Source organism: Mastigoproctus giganteus, chromosome 5 (assembly GCF_048544385.1).
Source record: "Mastigoproctus giganteus isolate SK-2022 chromosome 5, ASM4854438v1, whole genome shotgun sequence".
In the NCBI taxonomy this organism is placed as follows: domain Eukaryota; kingdom Metazoa; phylum Arthropoda; class Arachnida; order Uropygi; family Thelyphonidae; genus Mastigoproctus; species Mastigoproctus giganteus.
In genome coordinates, this window is record NC_143579.1 from 187,931,805 (window position 1) to 187,954,973 (window position 23,169).

At 37.2% G+C, this 23,169-nt stretch overlaps 1 protein-coding gene across 3 annotated transcripts in view; it reads left to right on the top strand.

Annotated features, from left to right (window-relative positions):
• Positions 1 to 23,169, top strand: part of PhKgamma (phosphorylase kinase gamma) — a 318,732-nt gene that overhangs the window by 59,143 nt on the left and 236,420 nt on the right. For all 3 annotated transcript variants that reach the window (XM_090374302.1, XM_090374304.1, XM_090374303.1), the window contains exon 3: positions 18,717 to 18,889. In XM_090374302.1, the coding sequence (XP_090230428.1) occupies positions 18,717 to 18,889 (173 nt within the window). The remainder of the gene's footprint in view (positions 1 to 18,716; positions 18,890 to 23,169) is intronic.

The following is a 23,169-nucleotide window of genomic DNA, read 5'->3' on the forward strand; positions in this document are numbered from 1 at the left end:
CATATACTCCCTCCTATCGTGTCTGGGCAGAATTGCAGACACTTTCAAGTTCAACCCTAATTCACGGCTTTTTTTCAACAGTGACCTGTACTTGCTAAGTAATTCCGCCGGTCTCCTACTCTTAATATCATTAGTGCCAACGTGTACAACTATATCACCCTTTGTGCCCTTAAAAGATGATATCCGCTCTACAACGTCATCAACCTTTGCCCCTGGCAGACATACCCTGGTCCTATTCCACCTATCCTTTTTACAAAGTATGTTCCCCGTTTCCCTGACAATACAGCCCCCTAGGCAGAATGCGCTGGTCCCACAGGAACTAGTAGTTGTTGGTGACTCTATTGTTGGACATCTAATTGATGACCAAGTGCAAGCTCTGGCGTTGATGTGGGCAGCTGAGAGCTTGATGGGCCCCTCAATTTATTTCCTTCGAGGGCATCCACCCTGTCCTTCAAGGTCTCATAAAGGCCCATAACAACGCTGAGTTGTCGCCTGATTTCCTTGCACTCCTTACATCGTGCACACACAAAGACATCCCCCTTGGCAGTATCATGTCCCGTACCCGACTGCTCCGCAAACATCAAGCAAACAGTGCATTTTAATAGACTGTGATTCAGAGGGCAACTGCCCCCCTCAGTTCTCCCCTGAACCACAGCACTCCCATTAGCTTGAGCCTTTTGCTTTGCTGCTCTGGTCAGAGTCATGATTCCAATTTAATTCAATAAAATTTAAAACAAAAATTAAATCCTTAAGTTATATCCCAAAACAGTTATGTTATATATATATATATATATATTTTTTTTTTTTTTCGGTATCTAGTGTTCCCTTTATACAACTTCCGTATCACGTGTACCACTATAGTTATGTATTAATTATTTGTTACGATTAAGTCGTTATATATATTTATAGAGTTAAAAATACAATTTAATTGACAATAAAGTTTATCAAGATTAATAGATTTACTGATTAATTGACAATATTATATTATGCAGTATACTACACTAAGCTTATGCTATCGTGTAAAAATGGCGGGAATTCACGAACGGTATTTCTACGGACTCGTAAGTATTGATTAGCTTCGAAATCTCGCTATCTCAATTTAGACTAAACTAAGGATCCTGCCTAGGTCTATAATCTACTTATAGAAGATAATTTGATATAACAATTGGTTAATAAATCAACTAAATTTGGTTAAAAGACCTCTCGTTCAATTTGTGACACGTGGATTTGATACCGTTACCGATACTAAGTAATATCTACGAAATCTCTGTCTAAGTTAAACTTTAAACTAAGTATCGTAACTAGGAATATAAAGCTACTCTAGAAAAAAGTTAATATGACAATTTAAACTAATAAAGCAGAAAATAAATCAGGAAAAACTTCTCTGTTTGAAGAGCTTTAAGGAGCAATGTCTGCACAAGTTAACCTCGCACCCAGACTTCTAAGGCAAGTTTACATTCCGTGGCATGCCTTGTAATTTTTTTAGGTGTGTAGTCCATTTCCTCTGTGACTGCTTATTAACATTATGGTAGATAGCTCACAAACATCTAATTTCTGAATCTATGAGTTCTCATAGCTTCTTTTCTTTTCTTTCCCTTACTCTTTTTTTCCTTTATTTCCACTTTCCAGTTCAAAAAACAAATCCTGCTCTACAAAAACAGCTATAACTTCTTGAATATCCATCACTAATTCCTTAAATGCTGATTCTTCAGTGGGGACAACAAAAGTTACTTAATTTCAATCTTTTTTAAACTCAGGTTTCTCATATTTCTCATAATAAAATTGTTCGCTGCTTCCATGTTCATCTTCAATAATGCTTAGATTTCTAGACAAGAACACATTTCTTTACTGGTGATGACCCTGAATTTCTGCCATTTCTGAGCATAAGCATATTATAAATATTGCTTTCTCTGCATAAAAAAAAATTAGGCTTTCACTTATGCCAAGCGAAAGCATTTTACACACTTTTATTCTGAATAGCTGCAAACTCCGTACAAATCATAAAATCACAAATTTGCCATACCATGGAATGTTTTTCCTGTACTTGGAGTGACTGTTGAAACCACTTAAACTCCTACACCATATCTTGAAGAGAACAGTCAGGTGAATCAGTGATCTCCTGATCTTATGAACTCATTCCCTAAATATCCTGTTTATGAACTCATTCCACTAAATATCTTGTTACTCTATACAGAACTTCTGCAGGCACTGTCTTTCTTCTCAGCCTTAATATCTTCCATGCATCTGCTACTTCATATGCATTCACTATTCAATCCAAAACTCCATGAACTAATTTTTCTTGTGTGGTTAAAATAAAAGACCCTTCACTATGTGGGCAATGTTTCAATCTACATAGTGAACTAGGTAAAAAGGTTTTCTCAATGATTTATTCTCTTTAAAAATCTTTCCATTTTTTCACTGATGCATGGTAGGAAAGGATTCATTATGAATTGTTCCAAGCTTACCTGTTAGAGAGAGAGATTGCTAGGGATTCTGAAGGGTTTCGCTGAATTATTGCAGGACTTTGCCTGTTATTTGTGAGATTAAGGATTTGGCATAGTTGTTTGTTTACGAATGTGTTCTTGCTTAGGACTATTTTGCTCTACAGGATTGTGTCACTACAAACTATGAGAGCCCTAATCAAGGACTTTGTAATCTCAATTTTAATGCTTTTGAGATGGTAAGAATGGAAAGACAGACCAGATCATTGTCTGTGTATTTTATGAAAATAGTAGTCATTAGACCAGCAATTTTCAACCAGTGTGCTGTGAAGGGTCTGCAGATGGGCTGTTGGAGTTTGGGGGAAGGTCGAAAAGAAGCGAGAAAAAAAATCGAGGAATAAAAAAAATTGTTGAGGTAAATTTTAGAAGTACTGTATATTTTTCATAAAAGGCCGATAAGAATGAAAGCAATAACAATTTAATAATAATAAATAAAAGTAATTATAGTAAAATTCAGAGCTTCCGACCCTATTGTTCCAGATCCCAAAATAACTCTCCAATATACTTTTACCACCCCACTTTTTCACCCTTGTCAACCACCAGTGTCAATCTTCAGCCTGCTGTTGTTCGGATCGGATGTGTCATTCCATCTGAGTTTGTACTAATGCATTTTTGTTTATTATTTCTATTTCATTTTAGTTATTTTGTTATTTCTGAATTTAGTTTATTTATTTTATTTTTTTTTAGGGCTTATTAGCCATGAGCAGATTTCTAATTAAAAAACGTAAGTTAGATGATGACAATGAATCAAGTATGGCTGATACTAGTTCTGGTAGTATAACACATAGTTATTTTCATCTGGAGAAGAGCAGCTGAAAAGACACGTTCGCACAAAGCACTCATATTTTTGCGAGAAACCAATTGAATATTTTAAAAGGCTTTTAGCTGATCAAACATGCCTCTGACCAAACTGACCAAACAAAGCTCAAGAAGCAAGCTATGCTGTTGCTGAAATCGTGGCAAAAAAGTTGAAATTACATACAATTGCTAAGTCAATAATTTTACCAGCATGCTGTAAAATTGTAAATATTATGTTTGGCAAGGAATATGAAAAAGAGATTTTGAAAATCCTTGTCTGATAACACTATTATTCAGCGTATACAAGACGTGACATTCTCGATGTTATGAACAGTTATTTCAGTTCTCATGATTTGTCATGGAAATCGTGCATCAGCATCTGCATGGATGGTGCTCCTATGTTGGGAAACCTGAAAGGATTTGTTGCACTGGCCAAGCAAAAGAACCCTGGCATTGTTTTTACACACTGTTTCCTGCACAGAGAGTAGGCCATTAAAATTGAGGTGTGTTCTGCCATGGAAGCTGCTCATACACAACTCCTGCTGCACACGGAAGTGAGAGGGGCTATCTCGAAGGCTGGTGCTTTCAAGGTTCTATGAACTGAGGGAAGAGCTTATAATTTTTTTTACATCTGAAGAGGCTGAGCTGACTAACCTGCTTGGTGATGAGACCTGGTGCAATAAAGTTGCTTTCCTAGCTTGACATCTTGCAAGCCTTGAACACTCTTAACAAGAGTATGCAGGGAAAGAATAAAAATATATTTACTTGTACTGACAAAATTAACTCTTTTAAGGAAAAATTAAAATTGTGGGGAGCCAGAATCAAAAAAAAAGAGAACAAAGTTGAAATGTTTGAGCTGACAAAAAGTTGTAGACTGGACAAAAATCTTGTTGATTTAATTCTACAAAGTTTGTCACTGCTGAGTAAAAACATTGAAAAGTATTTCTTGTCACTTGATGTATCTTCCTTGGACCGGGTAAGAGATCTGTTTGTGTTAAGTGTGTTCAAATCAGCAGAATTGACTGTTGCAGAAGAAAATGAGCTGATGGAAATAAGAAACAACAGAAGATTGAAACTAAAGCACTCATCAACAGATATAGCCTCATTCTGGTTGTCTCTCTGACAGGAGTACCCCATTATCACAAAGAAGGCAATTGAAGCACTCCTTCCTGCCTTTCTCTACATCATATCTGTGTGAGGCTGGGTTTTCTGCTATGAACATGATGAAAGACACCTTTTTGAGGGTCTTGAGGAGGTGGTTGAGGGTATGCTTGTCAACCACCCGACCTCGGACAAGAGACATCACCAAGCACAAGTTTCCTGTTGATATTTTTATATAAATGATATATTTTTTTTTTTATAAATGACATCTTTTTCAATGATATCTTATTTCAATAATAATAATAATAACAAATATGAACATACATTTTAAAAATAAATCTTTTGAAATCCAGATCAGTATTATTTTTAAAAATAGCACAATGATTAGAATTTTAGCTATTGAACTTTTAAACACAATCTTAATACCCTTTTTTTTTTAATTTTTAAAAATAGCACAATGATTAGAATTTTAGCTATTGAACTTTTAAACACAATCTTAATACCCTTTTTTTTTTAATGATAAAATCTCTCCTTAAAAAAAACTGATGGTGTGCCTTGATAATTTTGGCACTTTGTTCAGTGTACCATGAGTTGAAAAAGGTTGAAAATTGCTGCATTAGACTGATTCATTCTTGCAAGTTGATGCCAAAGACCTCATCTCTCAGTTTCGATTTTATGCTGTAATAAACAACACACTTGTATGAAGTAATAAACAACCAAAAAATGTTGCTATAATAAACAACTTGCACATAGTTGAGAGTGCCTTCTTTATTCACTATTTCCACATCCCCTTCTTTGTCGTAATTCAAATGTCAACAGCCTTCATTTCCAAGTTGACTGAAACATCTGCTTTGTGATCCTATACCATTAAGTTGAACCTTCCTGTTAGAGAACCAAACAGCGGAACCAAGTTATGGATTGAGGTTATTTATAGCATGCCTATTTGATTAATATGATACTTATGTGGTTAGTGTAACAGCAACACAATGATAATTTATTTTGTAGAGAATTTAACCATTTTCACATTTTGTTAAGCCTGTAAATTGTTATTGTTTATTTTAAGCCTACATCTAACATAATTACAGATGCCATGTTAATATAAAATACAATGTTGTTTGTTTGTTTGTTTATATTGAATTAAAATTAAAAAGTATAGAGAGCAACAGGGCAGATTAAGGATGAAATAGGCCCCTGGGCCATATTTAAATTTGAGGCCCTTTAAAAAAATAAAATAAAATAAATTAGTAAAAAAAAGGCCTACGTGCTCTGGATTCATTACGAAAATTTTTATTTTTGTTGCTCAGAGCAAAACTGTAAATACAACTAATGAGCTTTCGGCTGGGAGGCAGCCTTCTTCAGATTGAATACATGAATGGCAGTTGGAATAGAGATGTGCACTGCCAGGATGGTGCGTGAGGCGCGTGGTTAATTGTTTGATGCTTGTGGCTGTGGCATATCGTGGTGACGTGGCCAGCGTTTGTCTATGGATAGAATTACTGCCTCTGTGATGGGGTTAACTTGGCAACCACTGTTCCTGTTCAAGGAGGCATCCGAGCATTTTATATTTAACGATTCCAACCAGGTGCGCTTTAGGTAATGGTGGGACCTGTCCACAACCACGACATCGCGGTGTGGGTCGATGTCGTGGCGGGTTGTCCAGACATGCTCGGCGATAGCTGAGTGTTCTATATCTGCCAAGCGGATCGCCCTTTTATGTTCCGAGAGACGTTTCTCGAGTCGACGTCCAGTCTCTCCAAAGTAGCAGCTGGTGCAGTCACGGCAAGAGATGCGGTAGACCAAACCGCTCTGTAGAAGAGTGGGGACGGGTGTTTTTACGTTGGAGATAAGAGAACGCAGTTTCTTGCCTGGGAGTTGGATGCACTTTATCCCATATGATTTTAGAATTCTACCGATCTGTTGTGACAGGTTGGGGTAGTATGGGATAAATGCCCTCGTGGATGACTCGTCCCTGTTGGCGTTGCTGTTGGTCGTCACATTGTCGCGTGCCTGTAGATCACACCTGTCAAGGACGTCGATGGGATAGCCACACCTCGTTTGTTTGTTTGTTGTTTAGTTTTTAGGAGCATTAGCAACTAAGGCCATATTGCTCCGGGATATGCGGTGGTCATTCCCTGACCTTTCCGCATCCTCCATATTTGGTGGTGACGGGCTCAAACCCCGGTTTAATCAAGAAGCGTGTGCTATGCACTGCTGCTCCTTCCCACCTGGCTACGGAGGCGCCACACCACACCTCGTAAGGTCTACTTTGACTCTGGTGATCTCTTTGCGTCTTTCATCTGCGGAGCTGGAGTGTGTCCAGGCGCGAGTTAGCAAGGTTCGGGCAGTGGAGAGGAGGTGGCCCCGCATGTGTGCTGACCGGAAGTTGGTAAATTGGCCAGCACACAAATTGGCCACATAGGTTTGCGATAAACTGCCGTCTTCAAGCATGTGCCTTCGTGCCGGACAAGTGTATCTAGGTATGGTATAGAGTTGTTCGACTCCAGCTCAATCGTAAACTTTATGAAGGGCGATAGTGAGTTGAGGTGGGTTAGGAGTCGTTGACCTGAGTCTCTAGGGATGACAACGAACACATCGTCTACATAGCGACACCAAAAGGCGATGTGATCTGGCGCGTGTGTAAACGCACGTCCCTCTAACTCCTCCATCACGATAAAATAAAATAAATTAATTAAAAAAAAAAATATATATATATATATATATATTACACACATACAAATACTACATAGGTTTTTTAAAAAAACTTGTTTTTAGAGAGTTTTATTCATCCATACATTGATACACATTTTTCCGTCATCCATAAAAACTATTATTTTTATTAAAAATTTTTATCACCACTTTAGAAAATATTTATACTGGAAATGAGACTCCTCTTTGCTACGGCCAAACCGGCCATGGCCGATTTGGCCATAGTGTTAATGCAGCCCTGGAGAGGAGTGTCTCATGAATGTAAATATAGAAATGATGTTTTATTTGATTTTTGAAAGATATCACATAGTAATGAAATTAAATGAACATCGAAAAGGGGACACCTCACACTTCCTTGCCAGCAGTAAACCAGCATTACTAACATTTAGCATGAAGTGCCCCCTTTTCACATTTCACAGAAGTTATGTGTTTTTACATCACTTCTGTGAAAGATCACTGCTTCATACATTAACTGTATTTGGATGCTTGGTGAGAGGATTAGGTCAAGGATATTTGACCATCTTATGCTTCCTCTAACATATTGAAATAAACAAAAGTAATTATTTAATTCAAGAAACTTCTGCTGTGTGCAGTGCACATCCCATGATTTTCAATCAGTAAAAGAGAAATTAAAGTCACCCACAATGATGCAGTAATCATAGGGAGAGATATTGTTGAGAAGACAGAAAGAGGGAGAGGAGAAAGCAGCTGTATAGGCCAGTTAGTTGCATACTATGTGTTTATCATTGGATTTCACCTGTGACTTAGTCTGTTTACTTGCACAACACACTGTCACATACATGCTGAACTTTTGCTAACCGATGGTAATACATTTCTGTATTCAAAACGTAGGGAATGCACTGACCTTAAGCAATAATTTGGCTTACTAATAGACATGATTGACTTTGTTGAGACAGTAAATGGTTGTCTTGGAAAGTAACAAATCTGGGAGCTCAGCAGTTACTAAGTCTATGGTATTAAGCCAAGGGACTCTCATGAAAGATTGGGGATCAGGAATGGATTATTAAATGAAGAGTACTCTGGCTCCAAGATATGTTAGTGGGTGATTCAGTTGTTAAGGAAACTGGAAATATATTTTGTAGTTGAGACAGATGGAACAGAAACAGGGTATGTCTACTGGGTGCTAAAATTGATAATGTTACTAAGTGGTAGTCAGTTTTTAAGGGAACAAAAGAACATATGGTTATACACGTGGTGACTAGTGACTTAAAACAAACTGACAATTTGGTCAAGAAGTATAAGGTAATGCTAGAAAAATGCCACAAGAAGAGTTTTTATGGAAATATGATGCTCAGTTTGTTGGAAGAAGTTTTTCCCAGCTTGGTCTGTCCTAGTTGATAGAAGGGATTTATTTTGTAAGGATAGAATTTACTTGAACAAATGATGCACAAGGGTCTTGACTGATGCCATTGAGGAGGCCTTAAGGCCTCCTCAATGGCAGGGTTCAGGAAAATTGCTAATTTGGCAGGGGGGGGTTTCTATTAAGATTCAGATTAAAAGTATTGATCATAGTTACCCTCCTCAAGAATACCTCTGGAATACTTTGTAATTCTGTATATATGGACACAACAACCTCCAGCAGTTACATGCCATAGAGAAAGACGGATAAATAATTATAAGGCCAAAGATAATCTTTGGCTTTATAGTTATATAGAGTATATATATATCACAATCGAGGATATATTATGGGAGTAAAAAGTAAACAAATACAAAACTTAACCATCTATATGGTAATGCTAGGAGTGTTATGAATATGAATAAAAGGAGTGAACTTGAGCCCCTGATCAAATCAACTAACACTGATATTGTAGAAATAAATGAAACGTGGTGCATCCCAAGATAGAGGATAACGAATTTTATTACAGTGAGAATAGTGCATTCAGAAGAGACAGGTGGAAGTGAAAAGTGTGGGGGTGTATGGCCTATCAAAGCCTGCTTGAAAGCAACAGGATGGTTTTAAGAACCCAATCATGTTCAAGCAGATGCTGAACCTCGGCCACTACAGCTGATCAAATCGGCTGTGGTGGCCAAGTATTCTTGGCCACCACAGCCGCTTCTTTTATTCAGAAGACTCGGTCAAGCCAAAGGACTACTTAACCTTTACAGCTGTGTCAAGGAGTAAATGAGCCACCACACTGTCCATGTTACTACCAGGTACAAATCTGTCACTAGCTAGGTCTCCCAAGGTTGCCCTCAGACCTCCATCCTGGGACATTTCTTTTGTCCTGGACGAGTTCCTTGGGATGATGCAACCCCTTGCATTTGCCGACATTTTGGTGGTGCATGGCAACTCGAGCTGTTCTAGAGGAGCATGCAAATTTCACACTAAATAAACTCTAGGATTGGGCATCCATTCACCGACTTAAGATATTGGGAGAGAAAACGAAGTCTATATTGCTCAAGTCTGTATTGTCAACCTTATTAAAGGGAACTCTTCAACTATGAAGACCACTGGTTGACTGCCAGGAATGTGATATGTTCTGGTTAAGGTTTTCCACTAAAATCCAAGATAATCTCCAGCATTGTGAGCAGCTGATTATAATGGACGAGCAGTGCTTGCCACCTACACAGATGAGTTTGCACAGTCTGTCTTCACTGCTAGGTGGGTTGCTGCTCAAACACCACCCATTGAAGATCAAAATAAAAAACTTCCTGGATATGACATACTACTCAGAATTATTTGTTGTTGAAACAACAACCTAATCTGAGACATGAACCTCCTGGATATGACTCTCTACCTTGTATACTCTGATGTCAACATCATTGGAGAGCAGCCAGAGTACTGTGGACAGCCTGGCTCACTTCCCAGAGGTGGTGGTGGGCAACTTGGAGCCCTGCAGCCAAGTAGCTAGAACACAACAGATCCTAACACAAAACTACGTATATAACACACAACACCTTTTTGGCTTTTACAGAGGTTCTGTATTCATCACAAGAGTACTGATGGCACAGATGTGTGAAACCACAGGTGGCGCTTTACCCAAACACTATGCACTGAATGAAACAATATCCAGAGAGAAAACCAAATCAATCCTTGTATCTTCAGATAACAAGACCTGTTATGAAAGTAGTTAACACTTCCATCAGGCTCTACCCAAACGTAATGTACCTGAGTGTTATTATAGACAGCAAACTTACTTTTCATTCTCACCTTGTCCATCTCTGTAAAAATATGCAATGATAAATAGAATCTGCCGTGCCGACTGGGGCCTCAAAGGAAAGGGACTAGCTCTTCTGTATGTCATATGCTTCCCAATTATTTGTTATGGAGCAGCGGTTTGGTTTAGCAGAGTTACGCTACTCCATAATAAGCAGAAACTAGACTCCATCCAGTGAGCAGTGTTATTCACAATTACCAGGGCTTGCTGCACTGTGAGCACACCAGCCATCCAAGCCCTAGCCAGTCGCCTACCCCTCTACTTAGAGGTAATAAAGAGTGGACTAAACTGACATGTAAAGAAAGGAATACAAATAGAAATCCTGGGGATTCAATTAGACATCAGTAATGACCCCAAAGAGAAAGAACAAAAGTGCATTGCTGAAAACTTGCAGACCATCTGGCAAGACTCTTGGGATACCACCGCTAAAACAGGACCACATTTTGAAACTCTTATGCCTTAAAAACTGTAAAGCTTCTTCGTCTAAGCTGAAAAGAGAATGGGAAGAACATACAGGAGTGGTAACAAGGTGCAGTAACAGTCAGAAGATGCCGTTTCAAAAATGGACTTGTAGCCCATCATCCTACGAAGCCCTTCCTCACACAAAAAATAAAAAAGGCCCGATTAATTTGGAGTAAGGAGCATGTCAAATGGACCCCTGAGCAGCGGAAGTCAGTTGTTTTCTCAGATGAGAAGAAATTCAACCCGCATGGCTCTGATGGGACAAATGATTCGCCATAGACGTGAAGAATACCATCCAGACTGTATCGTGGTCTACAGTGAAATTCCCTACCAGCCAAATGATATGGGGTGCATTTCATATTGCAGAGTAGGTCACCTGCAGTTTATAAAAGGTTCCGTAAATGCCAATGGATACCTGTTTATATTGGAAGGCAAATTGCTGCCAACCATTAGAGACCATTTCAACCTGCCAAGTAACTGCATCTTTCAGGATGACTCTGCTCCTTGTCATCGGGCAAAAAGTGTAAATAGGCTGTAGCCACTTTAGCTTCATTTCTGCATTAGAGGTTCAACAGTAATGTGTTTACATTTGTTACAGGTGAAAAAATGGTTGGAAGAACGGTCCATTACAACTGTTAGCTGGCCAGGAAACGGCCCAGACCTGAATCCTATAGAGAACTGTTGGCATCTTGTGGAATCTGCAGTCACCAGAAAGAAACCAAGCACCCTTCGTAAACTTGAGGAAGCCATAATTTGTGTTTGGAACTACGAACTATCAGTTGATTATCTTCAGAAATCGATTTTGTCAATGCCTCGACGGTGTGCTGCTGTCATCAGGGCCAGAGGCAGTTCAGCTCAATATTAAATAAATAAATAAATAAATAAATAAATTTTCTGTTTATACTCCGGCACGACAACCAAGTCAGTAGAGTTTACAATAAATCGTCAATACAAATATTTATCGTATTTAGTAGTCACGGGCTTGAACCCCGGTCCACTCAGTTTGCACCTGGTGAACTTTTCATTTTGTTTTCCATTTAAAATGATAAAGTGAAGCAAACTGAGGGCTTCTGATAACATTTCAGCCATAATTGTCGTGTTTACCAAAACTGTTGTATAAAGGTTGCAAATGCTCATTATGCAATATTTTGAGAGCAGCTGTCAAATATTACTTAGCTTTGCCTCAACTATTAATAAATATCTTGTTTATATTTCTATTTGTGATGTTTTTTTTTATATAAACCCCGAACATGAGAGGTATTAGAACCTATAGTACTTAGTACCGTGCTTGGGTTGGAGATTGAGAAGACGAGAGAAGATATTTGTTGTCATTAGACTTGAACTTTTGTAGACTGTAATTTTCAGGAAATACTTATGAAGAAAGGTTGTTACCGAAAACGGCAGTTGAATGAATAAACGGGGAAGATGAAAAGTTGGTTCCGTGAATTTGAAGTTGGACAGTAAGTGCATGTTGACTGGTGACAGCATGTGTTCGGACAGGAATTATAGAAGCCAATTCAGAAGAACAGTGCCCATGGTAGTATCTGTAGAAAAGGCATGCAGCAGAAATAGTACATCTATGAGACAGCGAGTGGAGAGACTGTTAGAGAAGAGTCATTAATTAACCTAACTGCCCTCTTCTGAATGGAATCTAGAAGCCTGAGAGTGGTTTTGGGGGCACAGCCCCAGATGTGGGAACAATATTCCATGGTAGGGTCGTTTTGTGATTTGAACAGAGTGAACAGCTTTGGAAGAAAAGTAATGCTGAAAGCAAAAGAGAAAACCAAATTTTTTGGATGCAGAAGAAGCAATATTTGTAATGTGTTTGTGCCAAGAGAGATTAGAAGTCCGGGTAATCCCCAAAAAAGATATATCAACTTGCCTAGAAATCGGAGTGTCACCAAAGATAAGCATAGGAGCAGAAGGATTCTTTTTGCGAGATATAAGACAAGACTGAGTTTTAGAAGGATTGAAATCAACTAAGTTGTCTTTGCCCCACTGGAGAATTACCTGGAGATTGGCATTTAAGGAATTGATAGTGGTTATTCGAGAAGTTGAAGCTGATCAAGCAGGACAAGGTTTCTCAAAATGGAAATTGGAATGCAATGTGCAATCATCGGCAAAACTATGGATAGGATTTCCAGTAAATGGAAGAAGGTCATTAATATACAAGAGGAAAAGGAGGCAAATTGCTGCTATGGATAAAGGGATGGTTGAGTGGCAGAAGACAGAGAGTGGTAATCAATGGACACTGCTCAACGTGGACTAATGTTATTAGTGGAGTCCCTCAGGGTTCAGTGTTGGGTCCATTGTTGTTTTCTGTATTTATAAATGATATTGATGATGGTGTATCAGGCTTAATGTCCAAGTTTGCAGACGATACAAAGGTTGGCAGGGTTGTTAAGGACACTACTGATACTATGCTGCTGCAACAGGATCTGGAAAGGTTGAGCAGATGGGCTGAGAGGTGGCAAATGAAGTTTAACATTGACAAATGTAAAGTACTACATATGGGAAACAGTAACCCCAAATCAACGTATCAACTCTGTGGTACTACGCTGACAGTGGTAGAGAATGAAAAGGACCTGGGGGTAATTGTGCAGGCAGATATGAAGTTCTCTGAGCAGTGCAGACGAGCTGCAAGAGTAGCTTATTGTGTCTTGTCAATGATATACAGGAATTTTTCTAGCAGGGACAGGGATGTGATTATTCCCTTGTATAAGGCATTGGTCAGGCCACACCTTGAGTACTGTATACAGGTCTGTAGGCCTCATTTCAAGAAGGATGTAAAGCTGCTGGAACGAGTACAGAGAAGGGCAACAAAATTAGTGAATGGAACAAAGGTTGCTCTTACGAAGAAAGGCTTAAGTTTTGCAAATTAGAGAGCCTGGAGACTAGGCATCGGCGAGGTGATCTGATAGAGGTGTATAAGGCTTTGAATGGCTTGAGCATGCTCAATGCTGATGGGATTCTTCCTCTTGCTCAGAATAATCACCTGAGAGGGCATAAATTCAAATTGAGGAAGGACGGATGTCGGATAGATGTGCGGAAATTTGCCTTTAGCCAGCGGGCAGTTGGTTTGTGGAATAGACTTCCATCGCTTGTTGTTGAAGTTGATAGCCTAAACAAATTTAAGGCTCAGCTGGACAGGTATTTCGAACGAATGGAGGGGTGAAATGGGAGTAGTGGTTGTTTTTTTTTTTTTTTTTGGCTGATGCTGAATAAGCTTGCTTTCTTGCATCATATGCCTCTACTAATGCTAATGCTAAAAGAGTGGGGAAAAGAACTGAACCTTGGGGGACACCAGCAGCATTAGTGGAAAAGTTAGAAAACAGGAAGCCATCTATCATCACCCTCAGTGAGCAATCAGAGAGAAAACCGGATAACCAATTACAAAAAATGTTGGTAAACCATAAGATGGAAGCTTGTTTAGAAGACCTTAATGCCAAACACAATCGAAAGCGTGTGAGATGTCAAAAGCAATTTAATACCCGTTAATTTAATACCCTTTGATTTAGAATGAATACTATGAAAAAGAGTAAAACATATCATTTTCACAAAGAGGGGAATTGGAATACTTTTTTTTGCAATGATAAAAGAAAAATGTTATTTGATTTGCAATGCTTCCATGGCTATATCCAAAAAAGGAAATTTAGAAAGGCTTCAACACATTCTATGGTAAATACTAATCGGATTTTCCACCTAATAGTGACTTTAGAAAAAAATAAAATTACCACCATTTAAACTCGTATCAATAACAAAACAACAGATGGAACTAAAGTAACGACTGGGCATCTTAACGAATTCATTGCATTGTGCCAAAAGGATGATGAATTCCCAGATTTTTTGAGTTACCACTGTATCATCCACCAACAAGTGTTAGCCAGAAAAAGATTAAATATAGCTATAAAAATCGTGAATTCCATCAGAGGACAATCTCTTCAAAGGAGACTTTTCAAAATGCAACTCGATGAAAATGAACCAGATCAGATATTACACACAGATGTGAGGCGGATGAGTCAGAGTAAGTTTCTACAGAGATTTTGAAATTTGCTGAATGAAATTAAAAAATTTGTTGATCAAAGGGTGATGATTATGAGCAACTAGATACGGAGTGGTGGTGTGATCTAGCTTTTTTGGCAGATTTTACCAGTAAATTAAGTGATCTGAATTTGGAATTACAGGGAAAAAATGAAAATGTGGGTGACATGATTAGTAGAATTTCTGCATATAGATATCAATTTTTGGCAATGGCTAAGGATCTCAAAGAAAAAAAATTTGATCATTTTGCTAATATGCAAGATCATTTGCAAAAATATCCTGTTTTTGAATTTAATAGTGAGAAATATGTTTCTGAAATTGAGAAAGTTGGGATGATTTTGAAACCAGTTTCAGTGATTTTAAAACAATTGAAGACATTGTTCAATATATTTCTTATCCATTTAATGTTGATTTAGATACAAAACAAATTGCAGAAAATATTACTTAAAAATGAAATTGTTACATTGCAAAACGATATTTTCCTAAAAGCCAGATCATCAGAAAAGGACTTTTGGAAATATGTTTGCCGAGAAAAGTACCCAAATGTAAAAAAATGCAGTGAACTTTTAAATTCCTGTATTGGTTCCCTATATCTAAGTGAACCCGCCTTTTTGTATTTGAAACAAACAAAGACAAAGAATCGCTCTATTCTTACGGACTTGCGTACAGAAGATTCTTTACGGTTGCCCTTATTACAGTATATCCTCGATTTTGAAAGCTTGGCAGATGACATGGAGAGACAAACTTCACATAAATTAAAAATTTAAATACGTATGAATTTAAAATAAGAATTCTGAATTGTATTTAATTTTTAAATTTATAAACAACATATTGCAATATGTGTTGATCACTTTTTTAACCATGTGCAATGAAATTCTTGAGATGGTAGATCACTGCACATTTTGAAGAAAAAAAGTAGATTGCATCACAAATTAAGTTGGCCACCCCTGCTGTACACATACAACATAACACACACACACACACACACACACACACACACACACACACACACACACACACACACACACACACACACACACACACACACACACACACTTCTGGCCACTAAACCTCAGTACAAACAAACTCTTCTGGGATTTACAGAGTTTTGTATACTTCACAAGAGTATTAATGGTGCAATTGTGGGAGATCATCAATGGTGCCTTACTCCTCAAACACTATGCCACTATACACTGACTTCCACTGGCACTGATTTACAAATCAGTAATTATTACTACCATCTCATATGCTGCAGGGGTCTGGTATCACCGGACAACTATTGTCACAAATCAGAAGAAATTAGCCACCATTCAAAGAGCAATACTACTTACTATCACAAGAGCCTGCTGCATGGTGAGTACTCCTGCTCTCCAAGTCCTTGCTGGGATCCTGCCTTCTAGACCTTTAAATAATTGGATGTGGCATGTTATGTCATCTCTCCAAAAGAATCTTCACCCACCATTGGATTCACCACCAACCCACCAATAAATCACAAGACAGAGAAAAGGCATCTTCTTGCTCACCTGCAGCAGGATAGAGGGATGGCATCCACTAAGGGAACAAAGAAATTCATCCCAGAAATAATGTTCGCATTCCCAAAAGCACCAAGCTGGTTTTCCCCAGCCTGTACGTAAAACTGGGCATTACAGGTGAGTCATGCTGCTACTGTGGCACTGAGAAATCTTGGCACCACATAATGAATGACTGTCGTGACTATGAAGACTTGAGATCTGTTTTGATCACAAAGATTATTATTCATACCCATGGCAATTATAAATACTTCACTTTTGCACAGGATGTCTTCAACAGATGAAGAACAGTAAGAAGCTTATTAAATCACCAAGAACAGTAACTTGAGGCAGATTCTGGGCATCCCTGCCCAGTAGCATTGACCATCAACCTAATTGAAGCTCAACTGAACTGTGATTCACTGCATGCATCCAAGTTCAGTTGGGCTTGATATCTACAACTAAATCCACTGGCAAGATCAATCAGACTGTAAAATTACTTGATTTCGACTTTGAAATCACAGGATCTGACTATCCCTTACATGGGAAACAAGACATGGATTGACACCTAAAACCAGTATCTGAGTTGAGAAGTGACAGTTTGGATTATGACATCAGTCGATTTGGAATTTGGAAACATCAAGCCTGGGCAATTCCTTTCAAGGGAAATCCTCAACTCACCACAACAGAGACCATTGGCCTCTTGATGATCTACATTGGGTTCTCTTACCCAGGGTACTTTTACCCCTAATCCCTGGATCCCACTTGCCTGATGGATTTGTTTCCATTGTTTCTTTGAGGATGCGTCTGTCTACATCCCCCAAAACATCTGTCTATTCCCTCTCCCCTACTTGATTGAACCCCCTTTTTTAAATTTAAAAATTTTTTATTTAATTTTATTTTTTTTACTTGGTTTCCGTCCATGAAGCTCAGGTGACCCTGGCAGAGACCAGCTAGAGAAGCAATCTTTACTACCTGGCTCACCTCCTACAAGAAACAGAGTGGTGTGTATGGGCAATGTGGGTCCCACCAGGGGCCCCGTGGCCAAGTAGCCAGAAGAACAACAGATCATGACATAAAACTACATACCGCATATACACACATACTTCTGGCACTTACAGAGTACTGTTTTTCCTCACAGGAGTACTAAAGGTGCAGTTGTGGGAAACTACTGGTGGCACCTCACCCCGTACACTATGTATGGCACTGATTAGGCATGGAGTTGGGGGAAAATCCCCAGTGCCACCAGACAAAAAACATGTGCCATTGATTAGATGCCCAAACCACAATACTATTTAATAAATGAACACTTGTTATTATTATGATTACCTCCTAATTTCTCCTTTTATTGCTGGTTACCATAAAAACTTACTTATCCATAAATATTATATACTGTTACTTCATAGAAGTACAGCTTATGTTTATTTCTGATATAAACTCATCAAATCTACTGTTTCTGCTGGTTCTTAGCCAACATGCTTTTGTAAGTATTTAGCCAACATTTAGTTGCTGCTATGTTTAGAGCCAATAAATAAATGTGCTTTTAACATGGTGTACTTGTCTAATTTTATCTGACCAAACCCAACATAACTAAACACATATAACGTAACGAGTATACATATCTTATTGACAAAAGCATATGATGGCCTATAGTTTGTTTTTTGTTTTTTTTTTTTTTTAATGCTTTATATCATTACATATCTGAACAAGCTACAATGTCATCCATGTCAATCTGTGGCCATTGGGTGAAAAACACTAGTATAAATAATGTTTGATTTTTCTTATTTAAGCACTTTCATTATAATAAAGATAGTACAATATATAATAAGTTGCTAACTAGATCTCCTTAGAATGCTGTAATGAGTCTTGGAGACTTTGAAGGACATATCAAAACTATTAATGATGACAGCATAGATTTCAAAAATTTTTAGAATTGTTAAAATCAGTACAATACTAGTCTTATCTTTTAATTCTTTTGTACCTTTTAATTTTTTAATGGAAATTAATTTATAATTCCTAGGAAAGAAGTTATATTGTAAACAGGAATGAAAGAAATATACAGGAAAGCTAGCAGTATACGTACTGGAATTTTTTATAATGAGGAAAGTTTTTGGATTCTAGGCAGAGATTTGATAATACTATATCAATAATCTGATTTTTTAGAAAATGAAGGAAGCCAATAATTTCTAATTTGAGAAATTGTTTAATAGACTGATAGAATGATCTCTAATTTCGTTGTATATGTTTTATTCTTTTTTTTTTTTTTTAGATTCATTTCTCAGTTAAAAGCATTTGTATTTGTTCTTTCAGAGATCCAGAGTGCTGAAACTGGCTGCTGCATCTCTGATAAATTTTGTTTGTCAGATTTAAAAATATGAGATCCATGTATTTGTTTTTTAAAATAAATATTTTTCTTATAGAGGAGTGAGTAGCACTGTTAGGCGATGTATTGAAAAGGAAACTGGTAAAGAATTTGCTGCAAAGATCATAGATATCAGTGCAGATACTGATGATACCGCAGGTACTACCCTTCAAGATGCTACACTAAGAGAAATTGATGTTTTGAAATTAGTTGCAGGGCACCCATATATAAGTAAGTAGGATAACTTAATTTTGATTATAGAAGTTCATTTTTCTGTTATTATTAATTTTATAACTTGCAGTTCTTATGGATATTTTCAAAATAATATTCAAGTACATCAAAAAGTCTTGTGGTTTATATTAATGTAATAATAATATATACATCACCGTATACTAAACCTTATTCTGTTAACATTAGGCGCCTCCGTAGTCACGTGGGCAGGAGCAGCAATGCGTAGCACACGCTTCTTGATTAGACTGGGGTTCGAGCCCTTGCCCACCAAATATGGAGGATGCGGAAAGGTCAGGGAATGACCACCGCATATTCACAGAGCAATATGGCCTTAGTTGCTAATGCTCCTATATCACATAGTTATCTGATTGTCAAGAACTATTCTTCTGCTTCTTCCTGTGCTGCTTATTGCTGTACAATTATAGTCATTACTGCAAACTACATTTGCATCATGCCCACTGTTATAAAGCAGTTGTAAGCCTGCATTTAATGAAAAGATCTTGCCGTTCTGCAAATCTCATCAACTGCTTGATGAGATTTGCAGAATGGCACCTGTATTAGGAAAAATTTCAGTTATCTGGGCTACAGAGCTTGGCAACCAGGCACTTTAAGGGGGAAGCCCAGGTGAGGTCTGTAAGACTCTGAGAGGGTGATTGAAAAATGAGTGAGGGCAAAATTTTCAATGTTATAAATTGTTTCAGAACAAGAGGCCATAAATTCAAATTATTGAGAAGCATATTTAGACTTAATTGTAGGAAATTTTCTTTAGATAGTGAATTGTTAATTACAGGAATAAGTTACCTTTGTGGGTAGTTGAGGCTGACAGCTTGTGGGAAAATCAAAGGTCAGCTGAATAGTTACTAACATGAGGTGGTATACTTGCATTTTATATTTTATTTTTATATATTATTATTTTTATTGATTTTATTATCTCTTGTACATTAAAAAAGGTTTCCTCCTGGTGATATTTATTCGACCTTCAGAATGCCAATGGGAGAAGGGGGATGCTGTTGGTCAAGTGGTACAAGTGGATGGGGCAATTATGTCACTACAAATGCTCAGGTAAATAATTGCATAGGTCATTTCCTGATTGTGTTAATTACTACATTAGCAAATCAAATGTCACTGATTCCAGACACCTGTTGAAACACACTGATCAATATCTAATCAGGAAATGACCTATACATGAAGGTTGGCAAGGGGTGAGCCTCCTAGTGTTGTTGTTATTATTATTATTAATTTATTTATTTTGGCTGATGCAGTAAAAGCCTGAAGCTTTGAAGCTTCCTTGCACTGCATGGCTAATGCTAAGTTATCAAGTGAAGTTATTCTCCTATCTATCCTGCTTTCTGTTAATGCCTCCTCCTGTTTTAGTTTGGAGCAGTTTATATTCATCATTGTGGCCTAGATATGCTATTTTCCTTTGTTTTATACTTCTCAGGATTTTCATTTCTCCCCCCCCCCCCCCCCAGCAATAGAGATTTTGTTGATTTGTCACTTTTTCAGTCCAAGATACCTTTAGCATTCTTTGGTATGTCTACATTTTAACTTTTTTTATGTCATATTTTCTTAATGTCTATGTTTCAGCACCAAATATTGTAGAACAGGCCCAGTACAGGTCGACCATCACTAATCTGGCAGTGTTGGAACCTTTGGGGTGCCGGATCACCTGTGGTTATTTTAGCACATACAGTTTACCCAACGGCTAACCACCTCATCCTACCTTGACTGCCTAACTAGTTCCCCAGGGGAAAAAATTCCCCAGGGGCCAAAAAATATTTAGCAAATAATTTGATTAGTAATTCTAAAATAAATATTGTAATGTCAGTGTTGTCGTTTTTTTCGCTTAAAATATCAAAAAAAAAAGTATTTTTTTATGTTGCATATATGTGGCCGACGTGGCCCAGTAGGTTACTTTATTTCTTGAGAAGCAGTTGGCCACGTACAGCATACATATGAAGGTCGTTTGTCATTAGTTTATTTCACGTGCGGTGAGCTCTGCAATAAAACTAATTGTGATAAAATAAACTCTCATATGTTGCAATAAGTTTGTCAGTATTGTTAGAGATTTTGTGAAAACAAGTTCGTTAGTGCACTGTATTATCCATCATACTGTGTTGTGTTTTTCCATAAGTTTGTACAAGTGTGTTATAAAAAAAAATAAAATAATCTAAAAAGGAATGGCTAAAAGAAAATTACTAAAATAAGACGAACTGAGAGAAATTGCTAGAATTTACAATTATGCAGAGTTCAATTTCTCACAGGACATACCGCTGTTGAGTTTTTTCAGAAGTTCATCTTTATCTGTTAAGGACAATGTATGGTGTTTGCGCTTTACGCCACGAGAGGCACTTCCTTTATGTATTGGAACCATGGCTGGGGCTAAATGTGAGCAGGTTATAATAATAAATGCAGAAAAACAAGTGGGAATGGCTTTCCAGTGTTTACGAGTTCGTGTCAACAGCTGATGCTGCAACCAACGCCACCAAAACAGTAGTGTCAAGGTCAGTGCGCCTACCTGGGAAATTTGAAATTACATTCGCGTAAATTATGTCCGAATTATCTGTGGCCACATTAGTGATGGTCGACCTATGTACTACATTTCAACACTGAGTTTGGTATTTATCCTTAAGTTCCTTCTGCATAATGCTGATTTCATTTTCAGAAGCTTGAGCTTGCTATATTTCTTTCTGCACTTAATTTTCATTGAATTATTCTGGTCCATCTATATCAATTTCCACCTCATTTTGCTTCTTGTTTTTACTAATCATCGTTATTTTTGTTTTTGTGCATTTATTTTTAGACCTAATTTCATGTTTATACTCCGGCACGACCACCAAGTCAGTGGAGTTTACAATAAATCAATCAAAAAAATGTTAATCGTATTTAGCAGTCACTGGCTTGAACCATGGTCCACTCAAAGAGTGTGTGCTACAGCACTTGTGTACCTGACCACTCGACTATGTCATTTTCTTGACTTCCTATGTTCGCTCTTTCCATAAATTCCTGTAATTCCTTCTGTGAGTTTTCAATAAATTGTATCATCCTCATATCTGAAAATTAAAAATTGTATCATCCTCATATCTGAAAATTAAAAATTGTATCATTGTCATATCCTTGTGATTTTTTTCCCCCCACATATATGTTAAATTGTAGTGCATCCTAGCTTTTCTTCCTTTTTTGTTATTTCAATCTTTTGTGTTAATCTACTCTCATTATAATTTTTTGTCTCCAATATAAGTTTCTTAAAATTTTTGTAATCTTATTTTCAATTCTCATTTCTTTTAAGATATTCATTAATTTTTTATATTTTACATCCTCAAAATGCTTTTCCAAAAGCAGATATAGATGCTAAAAGCATTTGTTGTCTATATCTGCTTAACTGATTTCTGAAGTCAGTTAAACAAATATAGATATCTTGTTGCTTTTCTTTGCACATTTTAACCAAAATGTGTAATGTGCTTAATGTGTTATTCCATTTTCTCACATTAATTATGTATTCTTTTGTGGATAAGTTTTGTTATTTTGTTTTACAATCATTGTATTTATCCTTCCTGGTAAGGCAGTAAAGGGGGATTTTAGCCAATCCTCTGTAATTGTTCAGCTATCGTACACCTGGTTGAATAATTGAGTTGTGCCATTTTCTACCATCAGTTTAAACAGTTCTGAATGAATTTCGTTAGGACTTGTAGATTTATTTTTGTTTTGTTCTTTATTGCAGTTTCAACTTATTTCTCTGTCATCTTGAGATGACAGGGCTACAAGTTGAAATTACTAATAGAATTAGTAATTTTATTACTAATTATCACTTGATTTTCTTGATTATTGGCAACAAAAGGCAGCAGAGCCTTTTTTTGTCAAGATGGGGTATGTGTTATGATTTTGTCAATTTCATTTGTTAACTATTCACAATGCCTCCTCCTGCATCTTTCTGTCATACCTTTATCTCTCTTGTGTTATTAAAGTAATTGTGTGTTTTCTGTAAGTCTTCTATTTCTTCACATTTTTTAGAACTGTATTACTCTTTAGCCATCTTAATATCTAGCATTATTTATTTATTGTATACATCTTTATATTTAATTGGATTTTTATTTTTTCCTTTTCTTCTTGGGGTTTCATTCATCATCCACCCCTTCTTCTTGATAGATTTTTGAAATCTGTTGCTTCTACTTCTGTCTTCCTTGGCTAGTTTCTGCCCATATTTAGTTGACTTCTACCAATTCCTTATTTCCTATTTCTGTAAAATTCCTCTCCAGTGTGCTATTTATCTGTTTTCTGAA